At 43.5% G+C, this 16,961-nt stretch overlaps 2 protein-coding genes across 6 annotated transcripts in view; both read left to right on the plus strand.

The window, feature by feature from the left end:
• Positions 1–2,264: 2,264 nt before the first annotated feature.
• On the plus strand, positions 2,265–11,659 carry mmp9 (matrix metallopeptidase 9). The gene is made up of 13 exons (XM_071373109.1): positions 2,265–2,525; positions 2,915–3,153; positions 3,479–3,627; positions 3,960–4,088; positions 4,368–4,541; positions 4,821–4,994; positions 5,274–5,447; positions 7,155–7,310; positions 7,875–8,046; positions 9,718–9,857; positions 10,109–10,259; positions 10,520–10,623; positions 10,905–11,659. The coding sequence occupies exons 1-13, from the start codon at positions 2,391–2,393 to the stop codon at positions 11,012–11,014; spliced, it is 2,007 nt and encodes a 668-aa protein (XP_071229210.1). The 5' UTR covers positions 2,265–2,390; the 3' UTR covers positions 11,015–11,659.
• A 1,489-nt stretch (positions 11,660–13,148) lies between these two features.
• Positions 13,149–16,961, plus strand: part of znf335 (zinc finger protein 335) — a 34,485-nt gene continuing 30,672 nt past the window's right edge. For all 5 annotated transcript variants that reach the window (XM_071373104.1, XM_071373107.1, XM_071373105.1 and 2 more), the window contains exons 1-3: positions 13,149–13,301; positions 14,713–14,973; positions 15,950–16,090. In XM_071373104.1, coding sequence (XP_071229205.1) covers positions 14,713–14,973; positions 15,950–16,090 — 402 coding nt within the window. In that variant the 5' untranslated portion in view covers positions 13,149–13,301. The remainder of the gene's footprint in view (positions 13,302–14,712; positions 14,974–15,949; positions 16,091–16,961) is intronic.

Here is a 16,961-nt window from a genome sequence, read left to right on the forward strand (position 1 = left end):
GTTACATTCAACTGACTCCCACATGTTAGAGGACAGAGATTTCCTCCAGGTGTATCAACACCTGTATCATTCCCAGCTGCAGACTGCTGCTCAGCACCTCTAGTCTTGTGTATATAGGGGACAGAGTGGCATATCAGCCGTGTGCTCATCGGGAAAAAAGTCCCTCATCCAGGTTTCTGTTCATGAGTCATCTTTCTGCTTTACTGCCACAAAGTGCTGCTACATACTCCCACATCATGCTCCCACATCATGCTCCCATCATCATACTCCCACATCATGCTCCCACATCATGCTCCCACATCATGCTCCCACATCATACTCCCACATCATGCTCCCACATCATGCTCCTACATCATGCTCCCACATCATACTCCCACATCATACTCCCACATCATGCTCCCACATCATGCTCCCACATCATGCTCCCACATCATGCTCCCACATCATACTCCCACATCATGCTCCCACATCATACTCCCACATCATGCTCCCACATCATGCTCCCACATCATGCTCCCACATCATACTCCCACATCATACTCCCACATCATGCTCCCACATCATACTCCCACATCATGCTCCCACATCATGCTCCCACATCATGCTCCCACATCATCATAACAGGCTAGATGATATCACCTTGAGGTCACCAGATTGTAGCTGGTCTTTCAAGGTCATTATGGCCATTTTGTTTGGAAAGCTTAATACCAAACTCTACCCACTGGGAACACACTGGTTGAATCAACGTTGTCTCCACGTCAATTCAACAAAATTACGTTGAACCAACGTGGAATAGACGTTGAATTGATGTCTGGGCCCAGTGGGTATTTAGACGAGAATACCCACGTATACACATATAATACTATTTGAAAGGTGTTGCACTGAAACTCCATAGGCCTGTGTAAGGTGCTCGGATGGGCCGGAAATAAACCGGTCTTGAATGATGAAATATCTCCTTGGGTGAGAAAAAAACACAGACGAGTTTCCCATGACCTAATATCCCTTCACATGTTTGATCACAACAATTTGGGTTACGATCCATGGCATGTCATCACTGTCATGGTGACATTAAAGTAGATTGTTCCTTAAATTGAATTAACCACAGAGTATTGCAGCGACATTGTTACACGGTGATGTACAGCAAGCGCATGTTGTGCAATGGATCACAACATGTGTGTTGTCTGTGGCTTTATATTTGATTAATAATGTACATAGGATCTACTAATACTATCTAAATTCTGTATAAATGTATTTAGCTTCATGTTTGTAGCTATTTGGTTCAATGTCCATTTTCATTCATACTCTTCTGAACCATACAACAGTTTCTGTACATGTATTTGATTACAAAGGTTTCTGTACATGTATTTGATTATTGATATGTAGGGACAAACAGAGAGTGTTTTTTGATTGGCAGCCCTAGGCAGTTACATGGTTTTGTGGGGATTGGCGAGAGACGGAGAGTTTTCGTTTTTGTATGTTTCATTGGCAGCCCTAGGCAGTTACATGATGTAACACATAGTAGTTATATCTTGAACCTGTTTGACCACTGACTCAGTCTGTCACAGTTTTTTCCCCAAAAATCTGAAAAACAGAAAAATGGAGGCAAACTTCATTCAATAAAATGCTGCAGCTACAATGTATTATTGTAAGATAACAGAAGTCCAGGTTCAAGTCCATTTAAGGTTATGATTTTACATTTTTTATATATTTTGGTTTCCACCTGTCTTACAGTTACGAAAACCACCGGCTAAACCTCACAGATGAATATGTCCATTGAATAAGCATGCTATTACCACAGCTATTTATTTATTTATATGAGTCATATGTCTGCAGAGGCTTTTCCTAGAAATTCAGCACTAATAGAAATCAAAAGATGCTGTCGCTGTAGAATATAAGAAACAGTACTTTTACATGTACATTATGTCAGAGTCGCTCTTCTAACCAAATGTCGTACAATCTTTTGGCTTGAATAAAGCCAAAACATCCTAACATAATTATTTGATCATTTCCCTAATAGTATTTGTCAAATAGTTCACCAGAAATGTAGCTAAAAAAAAGGGTTCATTGTTAGGAAGTGATGTACTGGGCTAAATGTGTAGATTAGTACATTTTGGGAAACCCCTGAACAATAACATAAAGCCTTGTCCCTGTGGGATTGGTGATGACTGGTATAGGCAGAGAGAGAGAGAGAGAGAGGTGGGAGGGGGGGGGGGGGGGGGGTGTAAGAGGGTGAGAGCATAAATACTGAGAGCATAAATACTGAACCCAAAACACCAAGGTCACAAAGGAGAACGACAACTAGTCTCAAAAGAGCCAGCCACAACAAAGAGATTGAACAGCAACAAGAGCCGGCACATTCTTGCATCTTCTCTGTTACCTTTGGTCTCACCATGAGAAGAGTTCTGGCTTTGTTTGTGTTGGGGATGTGTATGCTGAGTGGATGGTGCGTTCCCCTGAAGAAGTCTGTGTCTGTCACTTTCCCTGGAGATGTCCTCAAGAACGTGACGGATATGGAGCTGGCAGACGTGAGTAACTAATAGATAAATAGAGATTTGATCTATGTCTATGAACAGATGCTTCATTTGTCCTGTTTTCTGTTCTGAAGACAAAACACATGACGTGAGGGTGGGAGATTCCTTTTATAGTCAATAAAGAAATATGGGTTATTGTCCAACGTCTTCATGTTTCAATGTTATGGATTACATCAAACTAACGGGACACTAAATTCTGCATAGTTGGACCTAATTTTATGATTTGCAATAATCTCATAATTTGCGAAAATCTAGTCATCGTAATTTATCATCAGAACTACCTGGAGCAGACATGTATGTATTATAAATTGACCTAATTTCATGAATTTGCAATGATGTAATTATCAAATAATCTCATCGTATTCATTATTTCCTACCTCCAGAGCTACCTGAAGAGGTTTGGCTACATGGAAGTTCAGCGCCGCAGCGGTTTCCAGTCCATGGTTACCACCTCCAAGGCTCTGACGAGAATGCAGAGGCAGATGGGGTTGGAGGAGACAGGGAAGTTGGACAAGTCTACGGTAGCAGCCATGAAGGCACCTCGCTGCGGGGTCCCTGATGTACGCTCCTATCAGACCTTCGAGGGGGACCTGAAATGGGATCATCACGCCATTACGTACAGGTATGGTGGAAGATGGGATAAAATAACCTAAAGACTGCACAGAGTTATGCTCCTAATACCTCTTGTTGCGTTCATGTATATTCATTAGCCCAGTAGCTAAGTGTAATGAGATGCATGTATTATCATTACAACCCTTTTCCTGACTGAGAAAGCACATTCCAGAGTTATGTCAGATGCTGTGCCTCAACAGACCTGAGTTGGCAATAGATACCCGAAATGGTGTGCAAATAGCGCATTGCAAAAACAATGGCCTACCTATCTATTTGAATCTGTGGATGTTGACTGCATAGTGAGTTTGACCGTACTATCTTGCTTTCCTCTCTAGGATCCTGAACTACTCTCCAGACATGGGAGCCTCTCTGATAGACGATGCCTTCGCCAGGGCCTTCAAGGTATGGAGTGACGTCACCCCTCTCACCTTCACGCGACTCTTCGACGGCACCGCCGACATCATGGTGTCATTTGGAAAAGCAGGTAACAAGGGCTGCGGTCACTGTATGCAGCCTGGGATCCAAACAGACGCTCTGTTTCACCCATTGTTTCACTTCAGTGAAACGGAGCGTATCATTTTGGATTCCAGGCTATGCAATATGTACCACATTATCTGACAGCAACAATTAAACAGCCTCAGCCTCCCAGAACATTTACGTTTAAAACATATCTCTAAATTGAAGAGTAGACATTCAAATAAATCTTTATTGAAGAAACATGAAAGGAAGGAACTGAATTGACCAAACGGAAATGGAATTGGCCCCCGACTCTGCATGAAATGAATGCCATTCATTCAATGCCTTGTTCATTTCCAGATCATGGAGACGGCTACCCCTTCGATGGTAAGGACGGCCTTCTGGCCCACGCCTTCCCCCCTGGTGAGGGCATACAGGGAGACGCCCACTTTGACGACGACGAAAACTGGACCCTCGGCAAAGGAGCAGGTAAGCATGGAGGTGTATAGTCAATCCTGGCTGTTTCAGTCAGGCAGTCAGTATTTCATGGAGCTATGACTCCCCCTACTGTCCAATTTAAGCATTTGCTTGACTGAGATTGAAATGAATTATATGTCTCTGCCAACATCTCAACATCAATCTGTAGGGTTGAATCCTTTAGCTGCAATCCTTGAACCATTTTATTGGTCAATTAGATGTATTTAATAATGTCGGACATAGCTATCGTTCACAATTTCACCTAATAAAAACATAACCTTTTTGTTCCAGTTGTGAAGACAAGCTATGGCAACGCAGAGGGTGCTCTGTGCCACTTCCCTTTCTTATTCGAGGGCGAGCAGTATTCCACCTGCACCACAGAGGGGCGCTCTGACAACCTGCCCTGGTGTGCCACCACAGCCGACTTCGGCAGAGACAAGAAATTTGGCTTCTGTCCAAGTGAACGTAAGATTGACAGTTAATACTTGAGAGGAATGATTGGTCAGAAAGTATTTTTAACAGAGTTTGCTATGACATGCCTCTAATCATATGCCCCTCTCTCTCTCTCTCTCTCTCTCTCTCTCTCTCTCTCTCTCTCTCTCTCTCTCTCTCTCTCTTTCTCTCTCTCTCTCTCTCTCTCTCTCTCTCTCTCTCTCTTTCTCTCTCTCTCTCTCTCTCTCTCTCTCTCTCTCTCTCTCTCTCTCTCTCTCTCTCTCTCCCTCTCTCACACACACACACACACAGTTCTGTACACATTCGACGGAAACAGCAACGGCAAAGCATGTGTGTTCCCCTTTGTGTTTCTCGGGGAGACATATGAAGGTTGCACGACGGAAGGTCGCAGTGATGGATACCGCTGGTGTTCCACCACAGACAACTTTGACGAGGATAAGAAATATGGCTTCTGTCCCAACAGAGGTGAGGGAGTGTCACTGTCACCACTACCAGACTTGGGTTCAAATAGTATTCTTTATATTTCAAATATTTTGAGTGTTTGACGGAGCCTGACAGGATTAGCAAATGGGTGTGGTTTTGGGCCTATATATTGATTCCATTGCACCAAGAAAAATCAAACGAGTACAGCTAAAATTAAATAGTATTTGAACCCAGGTCTGATCGCTGTCACACATACATGAATCACTAGCCTGCCGTCAGTGACACATGTTCGCTAATAGTGTTGTGTCTGTGTTATGACAGATACGGCTGTGATTGGTGGAAACTCTGAGGGAGAACCGTGTCACTTCCCCTTCGTCTTCCTGGGAAATAAGTTTGACTCATGCACCAGCGAGGGACGGGACGACGGCAGGTTGTGGTGCGCTACCACCAGCAACTTTGACACAGACACGAAATGGGGCTTCTGCCAAGATAGGGGTGAGTGATATAGACAGCGTCAGCGCACCTACCGTGCGGACTCAAACTGCTGGCTGACAGTCAGAGACAAACTGCTGGTTGACAGTCAGAGACAAACTGCTGGTTGACAGTCAGAGACAAACTGCTGGTTGACAGTCAGAGACAAACTGCTGGTTGACAGTCAGAGACAAACTGTTGGCTGACAGTCAGAGACAAACTGCTGGTTGACAGTCAGAGACAAACTGCTGGTTGACAGTCAGAGACAAACTGCTGGCTGACAGTCAGAGACAAACTGCTGGTTGACAGTCAGAGACAAACTGTTGGCTGACAGTCAGAGACAAACTGCTGGTTGACAGTCAGAGACAAACTGCTGGTTGACAGTCAGAGACAAACTGTTGGCTGACAGTCAGAGACAAACTGCTGGTTGACAGTCAGAGACAAACTGCTGGTTGACAGTCAGAGACAAACTGTTGGCTGACAGTCAGAGACAAACTGCTGGTTGACAGTCAGAGACAAACTGCTGGTTGACAGTCAGAGACAAACTGCTGGTTGACAGTCAGAGACAAACTGCTGGCTGACAGTCAGAGACAAACTGCTTGCTGACAGTCAGAGACAAACTGCTGGCTGACTGTCAGAGACAAACTGCTGGCTGACTGACAGAGACAAACTGCTGGCTGACAGTCAGAGACAAACTGCTGGCTGACAGTCAGAGACAAACTGCTGGTTGACAGTCAGAGACAAACTGCTGGCTAACAGTCAGAGACAAACTGCTGGCTGATAGTCAGAGACAAACTGCTGGTTGACAGTCAGAGACAAACTGCTGGCTGACAGTCAGAGACAAACTGCTGGCTGACAGTCAGAGACAAACTGTTGGCTGATAGTCAGAGAGGAACTGCTGGCTGACTGACAGAGACAAACTGCTGGCTGATAGTCAGAGACAAACTGCTGGCTGACAGTCAGAGACAAACTGCTGGCTGACAGTCAGAGACAAACTGCTGGCTGACAGTCAGAGACAAACTGCTGGCTGACAGTCAGAGACAACGCCAGTGCATCTATACCTGTTTCAAACTATTGTGCCGACTCGAACCGCTGAGTCAGATCATTTCCTTTCACATTGTCCTTTCCAGCATGGTTCTAGGGGGATGCATAACCAGCTCAATAGTATGGAAACTGTGTATGATAGTAGGTGCACTAGCCTGATCCCAGATCTGTTGCCAGTTAGCCTGGTCCCAGACCTGTTTGTTGCCAGTTAGCCTGGTCCCAGATCTGTTGCCAGTTAGCCTGGTCCCAGATCTGTTTGTTGCCAGTTAGCCTGATCCCAGATCTGTTGCCAGTTAGCCTGGTCCCAGACCTGTTTGTTGCCAGTTAGCCTGGTCCCAGATCTGTTTGTTGCCAGTTAGCCTGGTCCCAGATCTGTTGCCAGTTAGCCTGGTCCCAGACCTGTTTGTTGCTAGTTAGCCTGGTCCCAGATCTGATTGTTGCCATTTAGCCTGGTCCCAGATCTGATTGTTGCCAGTTAGCCTGGTCCCAGATCTGATTGTTGCCAGTTAGCCTGGTCCCAGACCTGTTTGTTGATAGTTAGCCTGGTCCCAGATCTGATTGTTGCCAGTTAGCCTGGTCCCAGATCTGTTTGTTACCAGTTAGCCTGGTCCCAGATCTCACTCAGGCTATAGGTGCAAACCACTGCTGACTTAATGATATGTTTCTATTCACTCTCTCCTCTCTCAGGCTACAGTCTGTTCCTGGTTGCGGCCCACGAGTTTGGTCATGCCCTGGGTCTGGACCACTCCAACATCAGAGACGCCCTCATGTATCCCATGTACAGCTACGTTAAAGACTTCTCCCTGCATGAAGATGATGTTGAAGGCATTCACTATCTCTATGGTATGATATTATCACAATATGACATGATTCGAAAAGGCATTTCACTGTACTTGAAACTTGATTATGCAATATAACTAGTCCGGTCCTAGATGTGTTTGTGCTGTCTTGAGTGACAAACAGACCTCCCGCTGGGCAGACACGTCAGTTTAACGTCCAGTTTTGATTTACATCTAACTGTGAATTCAACGTGAAATCAACAGCAAATGTCACCAGGTCATTAGATTTAGGTTAAAAGTTGGGTGGGGAGAAAAAATATACTAAATGCCATTACATTGATGATTTTTTGCAAATCCGATCAGTTTTGCACATTGACATGTCATCACATACATTTTTGGGGGGTTTGAAATTACGTAGAAACAATGTTAATTCAGCCAGTTTTTGCCAAGTGGGCTGGTACCAGGCTGCAAAGTCATGTGATCATACAGGATACACAACATACAGACAACAACATAGCATTTCCCTATATCACCACAGAGACCAGATGGCAATGAAACAAAAAAATACTATAATTAAGTGTTGTTCATTTCATTTCATTGCATTAATTTCCAATATCTTCCCACCCAGGATCCAAGACAAGCCCTGACCCGAGCGATGAGCCCGAGCCTGACACCCCTACCACTAAGTCCACTACCACTACCACCACACACCCCGTGGACCCATCCCAGAGCCCCTGCCAGATTAACAAATTCGACACCATCACAGAAATTGATGGAGACCTGCACTTCTTCAAGGATGGGTGAGCAACCTTTACACTGGTAAAAAAAAAAAAAAGGTTTCTTTGCGGTTCAACAGTGCAACCTTTTTTAGGGGTGTGACGTTAAATGGGTGTGTGCCCCTTTAAGCGCGCACAAGAGTTCAAATCAAATTGTATTTGTCATATGAGCCGAATACAACAGGTGTAGACCTGACAGTGAAATGCTTACTTACAAGCCCTTAACCAATTATTAATTTGTTTAGGTATTTTCTTAACTGCATTGTTAAGAAAATACCTAAAAAAAGTAATAAATAACAAATAATTAAAGAGCAGCAGTAAATAACAATAGCGAGGCAATATGTACATGTAGGTAGTTATTAAAGTGACTATGCATAGATAATAACAGAGAGTAGTAGCAGCGCAAGGGGGGGGGGGGGGGGGGGGCAATGCAAATTGCCTGGGTATCCATTTGATTGGCTGTTCAGGAGTCTTATGGCTTGGGGGTAGAAGCTGTTTAGAAGCCTCTTGGACCTAGACTTGGCGCTCCGGTACCGCTTGCTGTGAGGTAGCAGAGAGAACAGTCTATGACTAGGGTGGCTGGGGTCTTGGACAATTTTTTATGGGCAAATGGAGAGATACCCAGAGAGAGAAACAGGATTGAGTTATGGGATAAGGGAGAGATAACCAGAGAGAGAAACAGGATAGAGTTATGGGATAAGGGAGAGATAACCAGAGAGAGAAACAGGATTGAGTTATGGGATAAGGGAGAGATAACCAGAGAGAGAAACAGGATAGAGTTATGGGATAAGGGAGAGATAACCAGAGAGAGAAACAGGATAGAGTTATGGGATAAGGGAGAGATAACCAGAGAGAGAAACAGGATTGAGTTATGGGAGAAGGGAGAGATAACCAGAGAGAGAAACAGGATTGAGTTATGGGATAAGGGAGAGATAACCAGAGAGAGAAACAGGATTGAGTTATGGGATAAGGGAGAGATAACCAGAGAGAGAAACAGGATTGAGTTATGGGATAAGGGAGAGATAACCAGAGAGAGAAGCAGGATAGAATTATGGGCTAATGGAGATATAACCAGAGAGAGAAACAGGATAGAGTTATGGGCTAATGGAGAGAGAACCAGAGAGAGAAACAGGATAGAGTTATGGGCTAAGGGAGAGATAACCAGAGAGAGAAACAGGATTGAGTTATGGGATAAGGGAGAGATAACCAGAGAGAGAAACAGGATTGAGTTATGGGATAAGGGAGAGATAACCAGAGAGAGAAACAGGATTGAGTTATGGGATAAGGGAGAGATAACCAGAGAGAGAAACAGGATAGAATTATGGGCTAATGGAGATATAACCAGAGAGAGAAACAGGATAGAGTTATGGGCTAATGGAGAGAGAAGCAGGATAGAGTTATGGGCTAATGGAGAGAGAACCAGAGAGAGAAACAGGATAGAGTTATGGGCTAATGGAGAGATTACAGGACAGAATGCAAATAAACGAGCCATGGTTCACATATTCCTCCCGCTGGAGTCCCCTCTTACTACTAAGCACATCTACACCACAACGTCCATTAGAGCTAATGAACACTTGTTGGTTCTTTCTAGAAACCATTTCTTCTAACAGTGTAGCCCATTATCTTACAATGTAAATAATAACGTTAGAATGTAGCTAAATTCATAATTGTGATATTTTTTGCTGAATCCAATAGGCAATATTGGAGGTTGTCGAGCAAGACTGATGTTGGCCTGAAGGGTCCGTTCTCCATGTCTAAGAGGTGGCCAGCTGTGCCAGCCGTCGTTGACACGGCCTTCGAGGACCTTGCGACCAAGAAAATCTACTTCTTCTCAGGTAAACAGAATATACATACACACAAACACCATTTTTTATTTAACTAGTCAGTTAAGAACAAATTCTTACTTACAATGACGGTCTAGGAACAGTGGGTTACACTGCCTTGTTCTGGAGAAGAACGACTGATTTTTTACCTTGTCAGTTTGGGGATTCAATCTAGCAACCTTTCGGTTACTGGCCCAACGCTCTAACCACTAGGCTACCTGCCGCCCCACATCACTCTAACCTTTGTCTCTGTTGTCCCACAGGCACCAGGTTCTGGGTGTATACAGGACAGAGTCTCCTGGGACCCCGCAGTATTGAGAAACTGGGTCTGTCCTCCACTGTAGAGAAGGTGGAGGGAGCACTGCAGAAAGGGAAAGGCAAGGTGCTCCTCTTCAATGGAGAGAACTACTGGAGGTGAGTCAATCCCGAGTTCACATGGGAGGACAGGGTGTTGAGATAAGGTTCTGGGTTCAAGTTTCAAAGGGATCACACGCATACTAGAAATGTATGCATTGACTATTATTAGCTGTATTCTCTTTTCATACAGCAAAACAACCTCAAATGTGACTAGAAGTGGATCAGTAGAACTCAGTGAAGGATTAGATGTATAACTATTTACTGTAATGGTAGGTCTGTGTTGTAATAACCAAACCAAATGTGTCTGATCCTTACAGGCTGGATGTGGAGGACCAGCAAATCGACAAGGGATATCCTCGCTTCACAGACATGGTCTTTGGAGGAGTCCCCCTTGATTCCCATGATGTGTTCCAATTCAAGGGTAAATATTCAACTATATTCCTCCACTCACACCGTAGGCTTTTGATAAGAAACAGCATAAGTATTGCAGCAAACTGACAGTTTATATTTTTGATAAGGGGATGTACATGGATTATTCCAGTTGTTAGGGTGGATCCTTTTTTTTGTAATGGGGACGTTCAGCCAGCCTCCTGTAATTGGAACCATGACAACAAGACACTTCACACTGCTGTGTACCATCACGTGTACTAAACACACAACACATGAAAGAAGATTAATCCTTGTGATTGTTTGTATTGTTAGGCAACTCCTACTTCTGCCGGGAACATTTCTACTGGCGAATGAACTCCAAGAGACAGGTGGACCGTGTGGGATATGTGAAGTACGATCTCCTGAACTGTAGTGACTCCTAACTAGGGGGCTGAAGATTGAAGAACCCTTTCAATAGGGCCTCTTAGAGCAGGGTCCCAGATCTGTTTGTGCTGTCTTGCCAACTTATATATTTACATTGAAAGTAATTTAGCTGACGCTCTTATCCAGAGCGACTTGAGAATGACGACGAGAGCTTAAGGTACGGTTTGTGTTTATGCAGTGCCGTTTGGAAAGTTGAAACGTTACCCCAAAGTTTGTGCTTTGTAAAATTGTGAAATTATTGGCCACCTTCCATGTACCAACAGTAGAATAGGTACTTTCCTTCGAACGGTGTGTGAGTTAACAGGTTCCTGTCATCTGACCTAGACTAGGGTCCAGAGAGATTTAACCACAGCTCCAGCAGAACCGATTCAAAATCTGTTGTGGCTTTAACCTGTCTCCCTGGCACAGATATTTTGGATGAGACGTGAGTTTATATTTATTTATATTGCTCTTCGGTTTTATTTTTGTGTTCAACAATACCATGTGTTTATTTAGAGTTATTTAATATTTTTGAACTGGCTCAAAAGCCATGTATTTTGCACTGAATGGCCCACCATCGTATCTCTCACTTAAGTTATTTTGTATGTAAATCAATGTTTTGTATTTAAACAGAACTGAAAATTCAATAAACAAATAGCACTTCATCATCAGTTATTGTCTATGTAACCATGTAGCTAGCTAATCATCTTGTGCAGCTGTCTTCCTCTCTGCTGTCAACACAATGAGGTTCCGCATAAACACACAACAAAACTATAAATGCAACATGTAAAGTGTTGGTCCCATGTTTCATGAGCTGAAATAAAAGATCAGCTGACATTTTCCATACACACAAAAAAGCTTATTTCTCAAATTTTGGGCACAAATTTGTTTACATCCGTTACTGAGCATTTCTCCTTTGCCAAGATAATCCATCCACCTGACAGGTGTGGCATATCAAGAAGCTGATTAAACACCATGATCATTACACATGTGCACCTTGTGCTGGGGACAATCAGATTTTAATTTCTCTACCATAAGCCTCAAGTCATTTTAGAGATTTTGGCAGTACATCCAAGCCGGCCTCACAACCGCAGACCATGTGTATGACATTGTACGGGTGAGCGGTTTGCTGATGTCAGCGTTGTGAGCAGAGTGGCCCATGATGGCGGTGGGGTTATGGTATGGGCAGGCATAAGCTACAGACAACAAAATGGCATTTTATCAATGGCAATTTGAATGCACAGAGATACCGTGGAAAGATCCTGAGGCCTATTGTCATACCATTCATCCGACGCCATCACCTCATGTTTCAGCATGATAATGCATGGCCCGATGTCGCAAGAATCTGTACACAATTCCTGGAATCTGAAAATGTCCCAGCTCTTCCATGGCCTGCATACTCAGACATGTCACCCATTGAGAATGTTTGGGATTTACGTGTACGACAGTGTGTTCCAGTTCCTGCCAATATCCAGCATCTTCACACAGCCATTAAAGAGGAGTGGAACAACATTCCACAATCAACAGCCTGATCAACTCTATGGAGATGTGTTGCGCTGCATGAGGCAAATGGTGGTCACACCAGATACTGACTGGTTTTCTAATCCACGCCCCTACTTTTTTTTCTTGGTATCTGTGACCAACATATGTATATCTGTATTCCCACTCATGTGAAATCCATAGATTTGGGCTAACGAATTTATTTAAAGTGACTGATTTCCTTATATGAACTGTAACTCAGTAAAATTCTTTGAAATAAGGCTATGCCTGTTTTTTTTGTTGAAATTCCACACAGCAGACAGAGCCAGAGAGACTGAGCCAACATCCAGCGTTATTAGCCACTGCCATGATGTGAATAGATACATTGTATCATCTAACCAAACATCAAGCTACTATTTACAACTATAGTAGAACATTTGTAGCCATAACTACTGATTTTCCGAAACATTGCAGCATGTTCGCGCTACAATTGATATTGTTACTGTGCCCAGTACGCCGATCGTTGGTAAATTATCTAATACGTCTTCATCTGGAAACAATAGTCCTGTAATTTCCCATACGGTTCTCTATTGAAACTAATCGTTTAGATTTAAGACCTGCCATTAATATCATGAACAAACAAGGAGCACGTTTTAAAACAGCTTCCACTTTTCAACAAAACAGAGAAATAAGATCCGGTCGGTCAAACAGGAAGTGAGGAGATACTGATGGCGCCCGACTAGAATGGAGAAGCAATTATCGCGTACAACTTCTTATACAGTTTGGCGTGTCTACTAAGTCATAAACAAATTTAACTCGCAATACACAGTAAGTAAAAATCTCAAGGAATCTCGTGTTGTATAGATACATTTATAAAATTTTCTTCAGGGACGGACGTTGGACGGTCTGTTTTTGCTGAGGCCCTCGAGGTCCCTCCGCCTTAGTAGGTTTTAGAATGCCTGAATGCAAAAAGTGGGCTCGCAGAGCAGGCAGGAGAGAGGGCAGCTAGGCCTGTTTAAATCATAAAGAAGGGTCGTTGATAGCTACACGCTGAACTCAAGTTGTGTTTAGTTAGAGCTGTCAACATATAATGTTTTTTTGCGCTATTATTCCAACAACGAAGCATATAACTATGCCACTGACCTTGTTGCATGTTGATGTGCAACCTCATGTTAGCAGGTTTATTAGCAGGATCTGAACGGCTTGTCCGAGAGTTAGTTAGCTGGCTAACTAACCTTGTTGTCTTCCCAGAAAAACTACTATTACTAGTTTAGCTACTAGATAGTATATTTGCCTCTCAAGGTCGCCAATGTGCAAAGAAGAAGTAAACCACTTCCAGCGCAATTAACAGTTAGCAGTTACAGTTAGCGATGAAGCTAGCAAGCTCTCCAATACAGTCTGTTCCATCTAGTGTCCGTAATATTTACCTCCACACTAACATCTCTAATGAACCTCACAAAAACTACTCTACAGAAACTCCTTATCTTATTTGCAATAATCTGCAATTCTTCAAAATAAGTATAATCAATATCCAATAAAAGGTAAATTTTGTGTAAAAGTACACTCCCTGTGAATGAATAGTCTTATGTCAGAAGATTGATAATGAATACATGTATGATAGTTAAACTGGTATCCATCATCATGTCTGTCTCAACTGATGTCGCTGTAGTGTGGATGGCTCCTGAGTGGCGCAGTGGTCTAATGCACTGCATCTCAGTGCTAGAGGTGTCACTACAGACTACAGACCTGGTTCGATTCCAGGCTGCAACACAACTGGCTGTGATTGGGAGTCCCATAGGGCGGCGCACAATTGGCCCAGTGTTGTGTAGGTTAGGGTTTGGCTGGGGTAGGCCATCATTTTAACTGACTTGCTTAGTTAAATAAAGGTAAAATACATTTTAAAAAAGGGGTTAGAGCTCAGATGTCTCAAGGGTTAGAACATGATGTTGACAATACCAAGGTTGTGGGTTTGATTCCCTCACACTGAACATGTGCCACTCATAAGTCCTGTGTGTCTCAGTTGGTAGAGCATGGTGTTTGCAATGCCAGGGTTGTGGGTTTGATTCCCCACAGGGGACCAGTATGAAAATGTACGTACTCACTACTGTATTTCGCTCTGGAAAGGAGCGTCTGCTAAATTACTAAAACAAGACAAATTTGGGGGGGGGAACTGACGTTCCCTCTGAGGAAAATGCAGTTCTATTGTAAAAGCTAATGACCATATTATTTTATATCCTAGATGGAAGGGGAGATAGAGGTGGAGAGCAGCAGTGATGTGGGTCCATCAGGGTCCGGGATGGAGGAGCCGTCAGAGAGCGGTATGGGCATGGAGTCGTCGGAGGCCATGTCTGCAGACAGCAGCGACGCAGCTGCACCACACGCCTCCCGCCACCACAGCCAGCACCGCCATGGGCATGGGCACGGTCACCATGGGCACGGTCACCATGGCCAGGCCCCAGAGTCGGACTGCCACGTGGGACAGAGCTCAGAGGGTATCCTGGTAAGAACAACAACACTATGTGAACTGTTCAGAGTCATCAAACTTTATTGCTATTCAACATCAAATCAAATTGTATTTGTTACATGCACATGCTTGGTAAACAACAGGTGTGGACTAACAGTGAAATGCTTACTTACGGGCCCCTCCCAACAATGCAGAGAAAGAAAATAGAGAAATAATAGAAAAGTAAAACATGTAATAATTGATACACAACGTGTAACTATAACTTGGCTATATACACAGGGTACCAGTACCGAGTCGATGTGCAGGAATATGAGGTACATATAACTAGGAGTACAGTAACGGATAGTAAACAGTAGCAGCAGCGTATGTCAAAAAAGGTTGTGCAAAAAAGGTCAATGCAGATAGTTAACCAAATAGCTAACCGAACAACTATTTATCAGTCTTATGGCTTGGGGGTAGAAGCTGTTCAGGGTCCTGTTGGTTCCAAACTTGGTGCATTGGTATCGCTTGCCGTGCGGAGAAAACAGTCTTCAACAATTTTTAGGGCCTTCCTCTGACACTGCCAGGTATAGAGGTCCTGATGTACTGGGCCATACTCACTACACTCTGTAGCGCCTTGCGGTCTGATGCCGAGCAGCTGCCATACCAGGCGGTGATGCAACCAGTCAATATGCTCTTAATGGTGCAGCTGTAGAACCTTTTGAGGATCTGCGGACCCATGCCAAATCTTTTCAGTCACCTGAGGGGGAATAGGCTTTGTTGTGCTTTTTTCACAACTGTGTTGTTGTTTTTGGACCATGATAGATCCTACAAGAGATATAAACATTCAATCTGTGATGGTAATACAAGGGAAGCCTGTGTGTTTGCAATGATAATCATAATCCATTTTAATAAAGCGCTTTTCAAGAATCCAAAGACTGTTCAGTGTTTGAATGGCTCGGTAGGGTCTCTGGTAATACGTTTCAGTTAGTCTCCATCTCCCTGCCTCTCACGTGTGTTTCTGTGTTTCCAGGCGTTCCTACCAGAGACCAGCTCCAGTACAGACGTCACCCACCACAGAGCCACCGTCCACCTCCCAGACTCCTCCTCTGTGGCCCAGTCCACCAGCGTCTCCACCGTAACCCAGTCCATCCTGGTGTCCGGGTCGGCCCAGGTGAGCATCTCTAATATTCAAGAGCACCCTGGTTGACCCCCATAGCCAGCCTAGGTACCAGCCATACTAGCTACCGGCCAGCCTAGCTACCGGCCATATTTGACAGTCAACAGGTGGCAGCCCATGCCGTTCAACAGGCAGAGCTAACTGAGCTAGAGATTATATTTAACACTTCTTACTGCATTGCCAGAGGAGATGGCTTTTACCAAATTCAGACCCATGTTACTTACCCAGAAAAATTATGAATTACAAATCAACCTGACAAATGGAAATGAGTGGTCTTCCGTTAAACATTATCGGCACCATAGCAGACACTATCCGGGAAGAGGGTTAGTGCTATCCGGGATCATTGGGATGTCCCTACTCTAACCATAAAAGCAAGTCGTTTTTTTTTTGCTAGATTCTCGATCAAAGAAATTGATTAGTTATTGTGAGAGGAGATTAAACCTTTTTATTTCATTATCCAAGTAAATCAAATCACATTTTATTAGTCACATACACATATTTAGCAGATGTTATTGCGGGTGTAGCGAAATGCTTGTGTTCCTAGCTCCAACAGTGCAGTAATATCTAACAATTCACAACAGTACACACACATCTAAAAGTAAAAGAAGGAAATTAAGATATTTATAAATATGAAGCATCAGTTCATAGTTAGCATGTTACCTTATTACAACATGTAATATTATTAGCTACATAGTTTTGTATTATTATCTGTTAGCTGAATGCAGTAATGGATAACAGTATAGAGTTGCAGCTGCACTGTTAAATACAATAAAGGTTATGTTTTAATCACCTATGTAAATATTTTAGCTGTTGCCTTTTTTTTTATATATACAATCAATGTTCTGTTTTGTATGTTACATTTTTT

The sequence above is a fragment of the Salvelinus alpinus genome, chromosome 28, assembly GCF_045679555.1.
Source record: "Salvelinus alpinus chromosome 28, SLU_Salpinus.1, whole genome shotgun sequence".
NCBI lineage: Eukaryota > Metazoa > Chordata > Actinopteri > Salmoniformes > Salmonidae > Salvelinus > Salvelinus alpinus.

What these genes read in the sequence shown, in the direction of transcription:
- mmp9 (XM_071373109.1), top strand. Translation starts at nt 2,391, where the DNA reads ATGAGAAGAGTTCTGGCTTTGTTTGTGTTGGGGATGTGTATGCTGAGT. An exon ending in CATCACGCCATTACGTACAG is followed by an intron (nt 3,154 to 3,478) that starts GTATGGTGGAAG and finishes TTTCCTCTCTAG; the next exon opens with GATCCTGAACTACTCTCCAG. An exon ending in GAAAATCTACTTCTTCTCAG is followed by an intron (nt 9,858 to 10,108) that starts GTAAACAGAATA and finishes GTTGTCCCACAG; the next exon opens with GCACCAGGTTCTGGGTGTAT.